This window comes from Myotis yumanensis, unplaced genomic scaffold (assembly GCF_028538775.1).
Source record: "Myotis yumanensis isolate MYYU_CA2020_CCGP unplaced genomic scaffold, mMyoYum1.0.hap1 SCAF_5, whole genome shotgun sequence".
Lineage (NCBI taxonomy): Eukaryota > Metazoa > Chordata > Mammalia > Chiroptera > Vespertilionidae > Myotis > Myotis yumanensis.
The window spans coordinates 7,092,994-7,107,041 of NW_027223756.1; the positions used below are offsets into that span (position 1 = coordinate 7,092,994).

The window sequence follows — 14,048 nt, forward strand, 5'->3', positions numbered from 1 at the left end:
TTCCAGACTCTCTGTCTCTCTCTGTGAAAACAGAGAGGGCTCAGTCTGGGTGCCAGCAGACACAGACTTCCAGCCAAGAGAGCCCATTGTGCAATGAGGCGAGGCTCCCCAGAGCGCTGACATCCTCCTCACCCGGGAGCGCAGACAGCAGCCCACCCCTTGCCAACCCCTTGATTTTTAGCCAAGTGATGGCGGTCAAGGTCCATGGAAACAGGACAAACAATGTCACAGAAATCCACCACAGCATGACGAGAGGAAGGCATGCAACGCTCTCGGGGACATTCAGCCTCGTCACTCATCTCCCATGTGCCCCCAGGCCCCTGAGGCTTGGCAGGAGGCAGGCGTGGCTGCAGAGGCAGACTGTCTGAGTTCACGTCCAGCTGGATCATGTCTATCTACTGTCCTTGGGGAAATCAACACTATGTGCTCTAGTTTCTTTGCCAAGAGAATGAAGGGAATAAAGTTACCTGCTTTATAGAGTTGATGTGAAGATTAATTTTTTTTTTAAAGGTGAGCTGTCAGTATATCCACAGCAGCCTCACTGGAACAAAATGTCATCCTTCCCAAATATTAATTCTAAGTAGGGGGTATATGGTTCAGAAGGGGACGCAATTAAAGAATCATTTATAGCCCTAGACGGTTTGGCTCAGTGGATAGAGCGTCGGCCTGCTGACTGAAGGGTCCCAGGTTGGATTCTGGTCAAGGTCACATGCCCGGTTGCGGGCTCGATCCCCAGTAGGGGGCGTGCAGGAGGCAGCTGATCAATGATTCTTTCTCATTGATGTTTCTATCTCTCTCTCCCTCTCCCTTCCTCTCTGAAATCAATAAAAATATATATATATATTTTTAAAAGGAATCATTTAAAGACCCGAGGTGACACTCCAGTGCCTGCTGTTAAATATTACATCTCACCTCTCCTACCTCTGGGGATTCAGCATACAGTCCCTAGGCTACTTAAGAATAGACCCCTTTCTTCCCTTAGTTCGGACATCTGAACATTTTATGCCGATTAACAATGAAAAGAGAGTAAAGAAAGAGGCAACCTTAATGAGCTCCCCTCCATGACTATGGATCAAATATCTCCCTTTCTTTACTGTTGTCTATTGCTTATCCACCTGACATTTTGCCAAAGACTTGGGTCTTTCATGAAACAATCCTTGGTTTGGCTGTGATTAGGAACTCAAACTCAGGACTTACACATCCTGGATTCAAATCCCAGGCCTGTCACTTCCTAGTTGTGGTTAAGTTGCTCAGCCTCTCTAAGCCTCCATTTCCTCATCTGCAAAGTAAAGATAAGAGAGGGCCTGCCTAATAAAATTATTGTTATAAGTACCAAATAAGCTAACAATATGTGTAAAGTTTTTAGCTCAATGCTTGACACATAATAAATGCTAAAACATAAAATGGTGGAAGCGGGTATTCATTCTTTCACTCAATCAACCAGAAGATATTCTAGTACCTACTACATGGCAGCTGCTGGTTCAGATATTAAAATAAAAGAGAGAGAACCCCCCTCCCAGCTGCCCTCCTGGACCTTCTAATGGATTCATTAGCATGAGTGGTAATTATAGTGACCAAAGAAGCATGTCATACAATATGAGCTTTTCATTTATTTAGACTCATCCCACCAAATCGGAGCAATAGTGAATGGCAGACCTACAGGGGAACGGGTCAAATGGGTCTGCACAATGTCTCCAAATGCTACACCTGATTCCCAGGCGTCTGGTATTGACCGTCTCAAGCTGCCATCCGTTTTATCAACAACGCTTACAGCCTGGCACACACAGGGGCTTCTAGCATATGGCCCATTATTGCAAACACATGGAACCCCCTGGCGTAACCCATTTCTTACGGCTTAGAGAAGAGTATTAACTTTGCAGTTAGGAGACCTGGGTGGTTGAAATCCTAGCTCCACCACTATAAATAGGTATAATTTAGGATTAATTATTTAACTTTATGAGCCTCCTGTGGAAACTGAAGGCAGTGATTCCTAGCAGATTAAAAACACTGTGTGTGAAAGCCCAGCTTCATGCTGGGTACCTGGTAGGTACTCAGGTCAATGGAGGGTGGTTTTAATGCTCTTTCTACCCTCTTTGAATGTCTGGCTTTAAATTCTTCATCGTACTGGGTGAGCTGCTGCCATGACAATGCTAAACAACGAGGGAAAGGTACAGAAAGCCATTCACGAGAGTTAGATGAGCCTTAAAAATGAGTGATAACTTGTTTAGGTCCCAGAACTCACAGTGGACCAAGCCGAGATTGAACCAGACCCGCTCCACTCTGGACTGAGACAGGCACGGATTTGGGTTTCCACCGTAAGCCACTGGCCAGCTGGGAGTGTAAAGTCTGAACCACGAATGTCAATCATTGGCATTTTTACTGTACGCCTGTGCTTCATAAGCCAGATGTATAGGTTTGCTAGCTTTGCTTTTTCAATAAAGGTGCATGCTTTAATAAATTGGCTTTTTGCAATGCAGTCACGGTCTCTTGTATAAACTCATTTATATGAGAAGACAAGGATCAGGGTTGGTGACAACCCTCTCCCACTGACTCAGGGGGCTGTCAGGAAACACCTTCTCACTCAAAATTTATGACAGACATTACTAATAGATCACAGCACCCTTTCCTGCTATCCCCCACGCAGGCTCAAAATCGGAGCGCCCGCCGTCTGGTAGTGCTCCACTAGGTAAAACGTTGTCTTCCTCTATATATGGTCAGTTTTTGTGGCTTTATTCCCCTTGAACTTTGAATCTGTATTTCTTAATCTGACTGAATCTTGAATGCCCTTACACTGTTTGGCTCCATGTTACAGGATTAGGAACACAAAACCCCCTCGCAAATTCCACCCTAGGAAAAGACCTCCCATGCTTCTGTTTTATGGTTAAGGAGGGAGGGGTTCAAATGACTAAAAGTGATTTAAATTGAACTATGCAACAGGCTCTATACATCGTGATTTACACACATTACTTCGTTTAATCCTCTAAATTAGGCATTAGGCTTCCCGTTTCATAGAAGGGTAACCGGAAGTGTGGAGGCGCCATTTCCGACCCCAGGCCCTCTGGCTCAAAACCCAATGCTCGTTCTCCTGCAGCAGATGTCAATGTCTGAGAAGATTCCTTGTGTGGGGTTTGCTAACATCTCATGGCCTGACCCCTCTCCCTCATCCGCCTGAAACAGCATTAAATTACCTTCAAATGCTCTTGCTCTCCATATCCGAACATGACTTTAAATTCTTCTTTGCCAACTTTTTAACAACCATGCAAATACGTAGAAAGCATCATTGATTTTATGTAAATCCCTGAAGCTACATTTGGCCCTTAGAGCAAATCAAGAAAGAGAGGGAGCCCCTTTCCATGGCTCTGGGGTGGGGATCCATGTGGAGAAACCAGCAAAATCGGGGCCAAGTCCCAGGGAAAGCGATATATTCCATTCCTAAACAGCTCCCTAGACAATGAGAACCTGGGTAAAAACGCATATGCCCAAAGCATAATAATCCTGTGAGTTCACCACATTTGCATAGCGTTTCATAATCTGCTCTTTTTCACACCATGCTCGTGTACTCCTCACACAAACAGGGAAGCTTCATAGATGAGGAAAAGGAGACAGGGGAGGTTAAATGACCAGCATGAAGTCATACTGCTGACAAAGAACGTTCTTGCTGACTCAGGTCTCCTCAGTTCTGTAAATGCTCCTCAGCTCACCTTGCTTCCTTTCTCCTTTCTTTCCTGTCCTACCTTCTCACCCCCCTGGCCCTTTGTTGTCCCCCAGCCCCCCACAATACGTGCATGTATGACGTCTTCCTGAAAGAGGCTCCTCATTCAAAGGGGGCCCGAGTTGAGGTTGCTGAGAATAAAACTCGGACGATCTGAAGAGACGGCCACCTTAACTACACTCAGCATTAGAAGTGGGTCGGGTTTGACCTACTTCCGTCCAGGTAGCAAGAGCTTCAGAGCTATTTTAAGAGGCACTGCTACCTTCATGGGAAACAAACCATAAAAATGCTCTCTCTCTCATTCCCTACGGAGTCCTTAGTCTTCAGGATCCCTGAACCTATGGCCTTCCCAGACCTTCCATTGACACAGGGCTACGCGTTCAAGCAAAAGCAGACGTGATCTCACCGTGCTGCCATTTACCGAGTGGCGGAGGGGAAAGACAGATTGTTTTCGTGGCGTAAACCAACCTGCAAAAGGATGGTGGTTTTGTATTGACTTTTCATCAGGTTGTTGATGGATTCAAAGAGCCGCCTCATGGATTCTTCAAACTCCATCTGTTCTTTGCCTTCATAAAGCCTGAAAGAAGACACATCTGGGTCACTTCTCAAGCCAACAGGCAATAGCTTTGAAGGTGTGTGCCAGCCACAAACCTCATTTAAAACTGGAAAGAGAATGGGGTGGGAGGAGGGGACTCAGAGGGAGGGAGTGGGCTCAGCAGTCCCTGCTGCATAATCCACTCGAGGGAAACCTCTCCCCCCTCTCCGCCCCACCACTGAACAGGCCACTCCCACTCCCACTCCCACGGGCTCACAAGGTAAACCTGCCCTCACCGTCTTTTATTAAGCCCTGCAGAATAAGGAATAAAACGTGTCTGAGCTGAGAAGACATCAATAATGTCAGCCTCCTTCAAGAATCAGAGCAGAGATGGTGATCACCGCATTTTCAAAGTATCGTGCAAAGCATCAAGGAGAAAAATTCTCAATCACACGAGGGCCCCTCCACTTGTCAGATGATTAGGGACACGTGTGTCCCATGTCAGGGCCCTGCTTTCGCTGCCCCGTCACTTCTGGAGCATGCTTATCAGCCATTTTAAACCTGCTATTTCGCTGAATAGAAAGGCGCCATGTTGTTATTGTAAAAAAGGTACTCAAACCAGAACTGCATTGCTTGCCAAGCCAGAGAGCTCACTACTCCTACCAGAGATCAGGAGTGTTAGCATGTTGACGGACGCCCTCCCAAAGATCTTCAGGCCCTGCGCTAATACACACGTGTGACTTTTTATGGAAGCCGTGTCCGATGTACTAGTACAGTGGTCGGCAAACCTCGGCTCGCGAGCCACATGCGGCTCTTTGGCCCCTTGAGTGTGGCCACGAAGTTTCAATCGCACTGTACGTGCGCGCCCGCACCTGGTATTTTGTGGAAGAGCCACACTCAAGGGGCCGCAGTTTGCCGACCGCTGTCCTAGTAGCTCAGCCTCCACAACCTGAGTCTTATCGCCCTCAGGGCCCCGCCTCGGAGTGTTGCTCAGCGCAAGGCCTCTCCAAACAAGCCTTTATCGCCATCCGTGGCATATCCTCGGTCTGACCTGTGGCACCGGCGCATAGTACAGAGCAGAAAGCGTCTGTCCCAGCAGATAAGGAGCGTCTCCTGTCTCAGCCCCGCAGTCTCCGCTCCCGAGTGCCGGCTGAGGGGAACGAGCTCCCCGCAGATAAAATGACACACTTACAGGTTTGTTTGCTCTGTCAACCAGATGGGCCCCTTGCAGCCACTTCAGCGCTGTCTCCACTAAATCCCCACCCACCTCCTCGCCCTTCTCGTCTCTCCTTTCTGCTTCTCTTACACTTCCTTTCTTTTTTTTTATTTTTAAAATATATTTGTATTGATTTCAGAGAGGAAGGAAGAGGGATAGATAGAAACATCAATGATGAGAGAGAATCATTGGCTGCCTCTTGCACGCCCCACGCTGGGGATTGAGCCTGCAACCCGGGCATGTGCCCTGACCAGGAATCGAACCATGACCTCCAAGTTCATAGGTCGATGCTTAACCACTGAGCCATGCTGGCTAGGCTCCACTTCCTTTCTGTGTGCTTCTCTCTGTTTACCTCTGAGCACTGTGCACTCTGTCTGTGAGGGGCTCTATGTTTGTCTCTGCTTCTCTCTCTCTGTCTTTAGTCTTTCTCTCTTTCTCCTGACTACCTCCTACAGCCCTCTGGAGTAAGAAGCTTAAGGGTCAGCCAGTGCTAAGCGTGGCAGTGCATTACAGGCCCAGCAATCGCCGCTGACTTCTGGGTGTCTGCCTCAAGGCCACAGAGACAAGGAGCCAGGAGTCCGGGAGCAGCGTCCCTCCCCTCTCCCCTCCGACTCCCCCTTCTCTCCCCTCCTTCCTTCCCTGATGGCACAGAGAAGCACTTCAGTCAGCCTGCCCTGGGTTCCAGTCTCCATTCTGCCCTGGACTCGCTGCAGACCTTATTGATAACAGCCAGGATTACAGAACATTACTCTGCCCCACGCACTATCCTCAGATACACACTAAATCACTTACCCTCACAACCACACCATGAGGTGGGCCCTATCCCCATTTTATAGGTTGACGAAGCTTCAGCACTATGTCCAAGGGCTCCCCCAGACTAAGGACAGAGCCGGAATTCAAACCTGGCCTTCCATCAGCTGTGTACTTCGCTGCCTCTCTTCATTCCTGCAAGCCTCAGCTTCTCACCTGCACAATGAAGGTGACAGCTCTATGCCCATGGACAGTGAGGAGACCCACTCACAGGCAAAGTGCTCAGTATATGCCGGGCCAGTAAATGCCAGCTCTCGTCTTGCTGTGGTTAATTGTGGGTGCAGAAGAATAACGTTTCTTGTCATTCCCAGTGCTTAGACGAGGACACAGACAATGCTCAAGAGGTTGCCTGAATCCCATCCAAGTGGAAAAGATGGGACAGGTCTGGCAGAGAGGAAGGGAGGATCCTAATTCAAAGGGGTGGTGGTTGCCCCAAAGAACAGCACTGCTAGTTTTTCTTTGTGCCTCAAGCTAAGCTAATGGAGGGCTAATGGAGGGCCATCCCCCAAGCCTTTTCCCTTGAAATCCATTACTCTTTCCTTCAGTCACAGCCACCTGAGAATCTTTAATGAACATCATAATCCCTGTCATAATCCCAGTTGTTGGTCAGATTTAATACCCAGATGTGGCTGCCCACAGGGGACTCATTATTGTTTACATATGTATGGACTTTCTCTGTAACTTACTTGTGGTTTTGCTTGTGTGTGTGTGTGTGTGTGTGTGTGTGTGTACACCACCAGTTTTTTTTTTTCTAAATCTATTTTTATTGATTTCAAAGAGCAAAGGAGAGGGAGGGAGTGAGAGACAGAAACATTAATGATGAGAGAGAATCATTGATTGGTTGCCTCCTGCACACCCCCACTGGGGATGGAGCCCACAACCTGGGCATGTGCCCTTGACCAGGACCGAACCTGCGACTCTTTAGTCCGCAGGCCGACGCTCTATCCACTGAGCCAAACTGGCTAGGGCACCTCTGGCAGTTTTTCCTGCCTGTTGACCCTACCTAGACTCACACCCACCTCCCATAATAAATAGTTCCAGGTAGCTTTGTCTCTAAAATTTATATTTTTTAAACAGAGAAACATAAAAATGGCCTTTGTCTATATATATGAAGGGAGGGAGAGAGAGAGAAACATCAATGATAAGAGCCCCACACTGGGGATCAAGCCCACAACCTGGGCATGTGTCCTGACCCAGAATTGAACCGTGACCTCCTATTCATAGGCCGATGCTCAACCGCTGAGCCACATGGGCCAGCACAAATGTGCTTTTTCTTAATGACACTGCTCTAAGGGGAGGGAGTGTCTGTGAACCCCCACTGAAGAGATCCCTAAAGCTACCCTGGATCCTGACCTCTCCTGTGTCTGGTTACTTAACTCTTCCCAATAATCCCCCCTTTTTTTTTTTTTGCTTAGACTGGCCCTGGTTGAGTTCCTTACCACCCCCTTCTAGTCAGAACTCCACAGAGTGGGCTGTACTTCCTGGGTCCTGAACCAAGAGCCGTGGGGAGGAACAGTGAGCACTTCGTCCATGCTTCCCACTGTACAGGTGAGGAAACTGAGGCCAAGGTGGAGAAGTGAATTGACTTCACTGCCGTCTTTGAAATGTTATTTGACTGATGTGGGAAGGAAAAGAGACTTGTAAGCTGTGGGAAACTGAATTTAATTTCGGCCAGAAGACGTGTGATTTGCTCCAGGTCGCAGACAGTTCCAGTGGAATAGCTCCAGCCAGAACTCAGCACGCTCCTCCTCCTGGCGGAGGGCAGATGACAGAGAATTCACAAGGACAAGACTGGGTGGGGCATCTGCCTCAGGGGGAACCCAAGCTGCTCACTGTCATTTTGTCACAAGTAGGTCCCTTAACACCACGCTCTAGGTCAGGAAGGGAAATGTATTCCACACCAGCCTAAGTTTCACAAAGGACAAAGAATGATTCTGTGCAGAAATGGCTTGCATTTTACACTGGCTACATCATTAGGCAAAACTGTTGCAGTCTTAACAATCGTGTGGTGTGGTGAGTGCGCGTGTGTGTGATTTTTAAGCCTGGGGTTTTACTTGGTGGGAATAAGAAGTTGGAGGAAATGATTACCTTTGGTAAGAAGAAAGGAAACAAAAGCTATTTAGTTGAAAAGAGCTTTGCTCCCAGCCAGCCTCCTCCACACACTGGCTTTGTGGTTTCAGACAAATGATATCTCTGAATCTTACCTTCCTTATTGAGAAAATGGAAATATAATGCTCAAAGGGTTATTTCAAGGTGAAAAAAAATAAGTGAGATGATGCCTTTCAAGTGTTTAATATGGTATCAGGCAGTTAGTAAATGTTAAGTAACTATTAGCTATTCTTGTTGTGCTGTTGATTCCTGAGCAGAGAAGTGATCATATTGGCAAATTTTCTGACCAGAGTATACAGAAATGAAAGGAATATTTTGAGGAAAAAGTGACTCAGAAAAAAACTAATCAGGGCTTTAGATTATATGGGAGAAATAAATGGGGGATGGAGAGCCATTCAGCACTGTGGGCCTCCCCAGAGAAGCTTGAAGTGCAAAGAAAAATCATGCTTCATCTTTCTGCAAGGCTTTCCGTGTGGCCTTGAAGTCAAGGGCACAGCAGATGCAGCTCCAAGGTCTTTTTGTAGCACCTGGTCTCTGTTATAGCTTCGGGAGGGAGACATTTGTTCAGGCTTCAGAATGCCTAGGAAGATACTACAGATGCCGGCTGATGGTGCCAGGGAACGGATTGCTGAAGGCCTGAAGGCCCTGGCCACCAGAAAAAACTGCATCCACCTGCAAGGCACCATCCCGGGGCACATGAGGCCGACCTCAGCCTACCCCGCCCCTCGCAGTGGGCGCTCAGGCTCCCAGGGCTCTGGTAAATACAGTGCCACTCAGTCTGCACGTGATTCATTAAGGAGACACTGTGCACAGCTGAGCCCACACCAACTGCAAATGGGGCCCTGTAGGGTGGTATGTGCAGTATTTGCACTCCCTCTTCCACACAGGTACATAAAAGGTACATTTCTCAGCCTGAAATGGAGGTGGCAGCCTCAGGCCACCAGTTCAGGGGAGCAGCATCTAACCAAGGCGTCCTGGAGCGGGAAAGGCAGCAGGTAGGTTCACCTTAGAATCCAGGGGCTGTGTTTCTGGGCCCCCCGCCCCGCCTCATTCTCCATACCTTGCGCCACCTCCACAGGCATCCTCCTGATCTCTTCCCCACCTCTTGGAGGCAATACAGACATTGCAGTGAGACTGTGCAGTTTCCACACCCTGCTTGGCCGCTTCCTAGTTGGGTGGCCCTGGCTAAGTTTATTAATCATCCTAAGGCTCAGCCTTCTCATTGGAAAAAGGGCAGTAGCCCGAGAAGGTGGTCCTACAGTCAAATAATGCATGGAAAGCAATTAGCACAGTGCCTAGCGTAGTAAACACTCAATGCATATCAGCTATTGTTAAATTGTATCATGTTTTTCTTCCAGACCCACCCGTTTTTGCTTCGTAAGGAGACAGAAATCAGCATCATCAAAAAAACAGCCACTGTCCCACTTATTGAGCCCCTACTGCGTGCCAGGCACTGCCATGGAGACAGACATAGGACGCAGTCCCCGTCCCCAGAGAAATCATGAGGTAAGTCAACAGGTGCAGCATGTCAGAGCTTCAAGGGCAGGAACAGGGCATGAATGAGAGTGTCTCCTTCCTGACCCACACCTTGCCCGCAGGGTCACTGACACCACCACCCCTTGCTATGTTAATAAGATGTTAACATTAGTATTGAGCACTTTCTAAGGGTTAGGTACTCTGCTGCATTGTTCACACGGATTAGCTCATTCGGTAGAAGATAATAAATACATTTTCTAGATGAGAAAAGGAAAAAGCGGTTCGAGAGGCACAAACAAGGGAATGGAAGTGCAGAGGGAGCAGGGGCGCCAGCTGACACTGACCACCAGTCTGGTGACACCCCTCTGCCCTGGGCAGCCCCGTTCCCATGCCACCAGCACAGCCTGGCCCCTCCTGCCTCCTTTCTCCCAAGCAGTCATGGAAATGCCCCCGGGATTAGCCCCAGGCCCCAGCTTTCCTCTGTCTCCCACACCCAGTCACATCTTTGCCTGAATATGCTCTTGGCAAGACACATACTTAATGCATTTCACAAGTGCCTGGGAGCAAGACCGGATTAATTGGAAGGTTTTTAAAATGAAATCTCTGTTTTAAGTGTCTCCATGATCATCTCTGGAACTGAGAGAAATGTCTCAAACAATCATGTCACACCACACCATTTTGTTACTTTGCCACACAAGTGAAGATTCTTCTGTGCCCCCAAATATGACGCTGGGCACTGGAGGAATACTGTGGGAGGGAGGCCACTCACTTAGTGGACTTCCTTAGATGAAGGAAATGACTGCCACAGCCACTGAGGCTTCCTGTCCCAATGCTTCAGTCTCTATCTTCTCCACTCACTTCCTGTCTTTTCCACTAGGTATAAGCTCCATGCAGGCCGAGAGCAAGACTATCTGCCATAATATCCCATGTCTATCAATAGACCCAGAACAGGGGGAGGGTGGGTGGATGGGAGGTAATCAACCAAAGACCTTGTATGCACATATGCATAACCCATGGACACAGACAATAGGGTGGTGAAGGCCTGGGGTGGGGGGTGGGGGGTGGGGCAGGCTGGAGGGGATCCATGGGGGGAAACAGGGGACCTATGTAATGCTTTCAATAATGAAGATTTTCAAAAATGAGTGAGTTATAAACAAATGTATTAACAAATGATAAATTATTAAAGAAATGAACCTCGGTGCCTTCAACGTAGCCATACAGAATTATCTGACGAATCTGGAACTTGCTGCAGTTAAGCTAATTCTAATGGTACATAAACGAGATCTCAAGGGTGGTATAAACAGTCATCTTCAGCTATGCAGACTTTATTATTATTACCTTTACTGCTAATAAGAGCTACTACTTACTAAGCATTTGCTATGCACCAAAGACTGTGCTAACTGTATCAGATCACCCAAGGAGTAAATGGCAAGTAAGAATTTGAGACTAAGAGTGTCTGGCTCAGAAGTTCACTCTTTTAACCACTGGGCAATACTGCCTCCAGGGAACACAGACAAGTGATAGCTGATTGCCAGGCTTGAACAGGGCAGGTGGTGGTAAGAAAGCATTATTTGTCTAGGGGATGATGTTATGAGTCTGCAAGGGAAGCTAAATGACTGGCTGGAACCTTTTTCTGTCCAAGTTCTAACTTGGCTGATGTTTCTGCCCTGAGCCAATAGTTCGCTCTATTAGAACAAGTGTATACTAGTGACTTTACAAAAGAACCATGAGGCCATTCGTGGTTTCAGAAAAGTCCTTACTCTGGAAAATTCATAACACTCTTAGGATCAGAACCTACCTACCTCTCTGCTTCTCTCTCTCTCTCTCTCTCTCTCTACCTCTCTCTCCCTACCTCCCCACCCCCCAGTCTGGGATGAAGAATAATTACAGCCCAATCAGGGGCTGAGTTTGTCTGAAACTTATCCTTGCATTTATCGATCCTACTTACAGAAAGGAGCCATTCAGTGCGCTCAGCAGGCACATCCAAGTCAAAGCATTCGGGCTGGGAACGATGCATGAATGGGAGGGCTTTCTTCCTGACTCACTTCTTCCCTGCATGGTCATTGTCACCATCCCCACCCCTTCCCCTACCACCGAGGTCCATTCAACCAAAATAAATCAGAAACTATAGATTAAGATGGGAAATTTTGGTTACAATGAGCCTGGAGTGAGTTGTCCAGCTCATTGTGGCCGGAGAAATTATTTTTGCATAGGTAACGAAGTTGAAATGTAAAGCACTATTGTGTTAGAAGAGAACGATTAAAAAGAATCAGAAAGGGACTATGACAAGAGATGCATGCAGACTTCTTGTAACTGAACATGACCAGCAACCAACAGGCAGTGCTCTGATCAGCTCCTGATACCAGCCTTTCCGCAGTGACAAGATTATTTCTACTTGAGCTGTTACTTTTCCAGATTCTGACATTTGAGAAGGGATCGCCCCTTAGGGCAAAAAAGTATCACTCAACAGTCCTCTTCCTGTAAATCAGCCCAAGTAAGAATGATTGGTAGGGAAAAGACAAACTCCACATGTGAAGATCCTGTTTTGAAAAAAAATGTCTAGAATGCACACACAATAAATGAATGCAATCACTAAGAAAAACTGCCTCAGGTGGAAGCTTAAATAGCCTAAATTTTTTTAAAAAAAAATTGAAGTTAACAATATGGAAAAAATGAAAGAAAAACATTCACTTTACCTTTAAAATAGGGCAACCCTGTGTAATAGATTAATAGGAAGTAGGTAATAAGACAAAAGCCTTGATAAGAACTCTCAGTTATGAATCAAGTGTGATGGGAGCCCCGTGCCATCCTTCATTGTACTGAGAGGGGCTGCGGCCTTTATATAATTTGGCAAGAACTAAGTTGCATAATTCTGCAGTAAGTAAATTTTCCCATTAGCATGAAAATCAGTATTGAGGGGTTTTCCCCTCAATATAATCAGAAATTGAGTGTTCCCAAAACAAAGTTCCTAAGGTCAGACACATACACACACACATATACATTTCCATGGTTCTAAGACATTTGGGAATAATAAAGATTGCTTCATCTACTTGAAAGAGAAGCTAATATTCAGCAAGGTACTTCCAGCTCTTTCTCTTTAGGCCTGCTGTGGTCTAAGTTTGAGTATCAAGAAGAAATTAGGTTTTGATTGATTCTCTTACCATTTCTTCCCTTAGTATTTTAATCACCTAGGAAATGTCATTGATATCTTAAGTGATAACAAAAGTTAAGTTGTAGAATGATTACATACATATCACACACACAGTGTAAAATCTGGAAATCTACACATTAAATTAATAATTACATTATCTCTTAGGAAAAGGATTGTGCATGTCAATAATTTCCTTATATACTTTTATATTATATGCTGATTTTAAACAAGTAAATTTTACATTTGATTTTTAAAAAGTGAATATTTCTCTGAGGTGAATGTTTCTCGCCTACCAGCTCCTTTCTCAACAATTCTCTCCGCCCCCCCCCCCCCCCCGCCAAACACACACACAAGTCTTTCCTGAATTCTCTCATTCTCACAGTGGGAACTGGGGCTGGAGGCAGGGCATCTAGCTCAAGGTCATACAACAGGAGCAGATTTTCCTCTACAATTGCAGAAGAGAGATGCTGATTGTTCGCCTACCTCCTGGTGCCTGGCACGGACTCCAGCTAGAGAGATACTTGCCTGACAAACATCAAGGTATTATTACTCTAAACAGTGGTCATGTCAAGAGCACCTGAACTTGGTCCTTTCAGTCTGTGGCTTCCCTGGAAGAATAATTAATCCCAGGCTTCCTGCTCTGTTCCATGGAGAGCCTTGGCATTTGGTGTGTGGAGTTAAATAGAATTTTTAACATTTTCCTTACTAATAATGCTGGTTTTAAAAATACATGTGAAATAAAATTGTTTTGAAATCTGGGAACACCTGAGGAAGTGTTGAGTTCAAACATAGGTGTGCGTTACTGGAGACCTCATTTGAGCAGGATGGCTGAGGGCCAGGCCGGCTGCCAGCAGAGGGCAGTGGTCTGGATCTCAGAACTGAATTCTACACCAGACTCCAGCGTTAATTAGTGCTGTGACCTTTAGCAGGTCCCCTCATCTCTAAATGGACCACTTTGCCATTGGGGGGACTTTCGGGATTCTTAACTGGCTTCCATTGTCAGAGTCAGGTAGGGCATGCCAATCACCCAAGACCAAGC

General features: G+C 46.6%; 1 protein-coding gene across 4 annotated transcripts in view; it reads right to left on the minus strand.

The window, feature by feature from the left end:
• The window catches only part of DOCK2 (dedicator of cytokinesis 2), a 372,626-nt gene that overhangs the window by 266,701 nt on the left and 91,877 nt on the right, over positions 1 to 14,048 (minus strand). For all 4 annotated transcript variants that reach the window (XM_070414430.1, XM_070414429.1, XM_070414433.1 and 1 more), the window contains one exon: positions 4,181 to 4,289. In XM_070414430.1, coding sequence (XP_070270531.1) covers positions 4,181 to 4,289 — 109 coding nt within the window. The remainder of the gene's footprint in view (positions 1 to 4,180; positions 4,290 to 14,048) is intronic.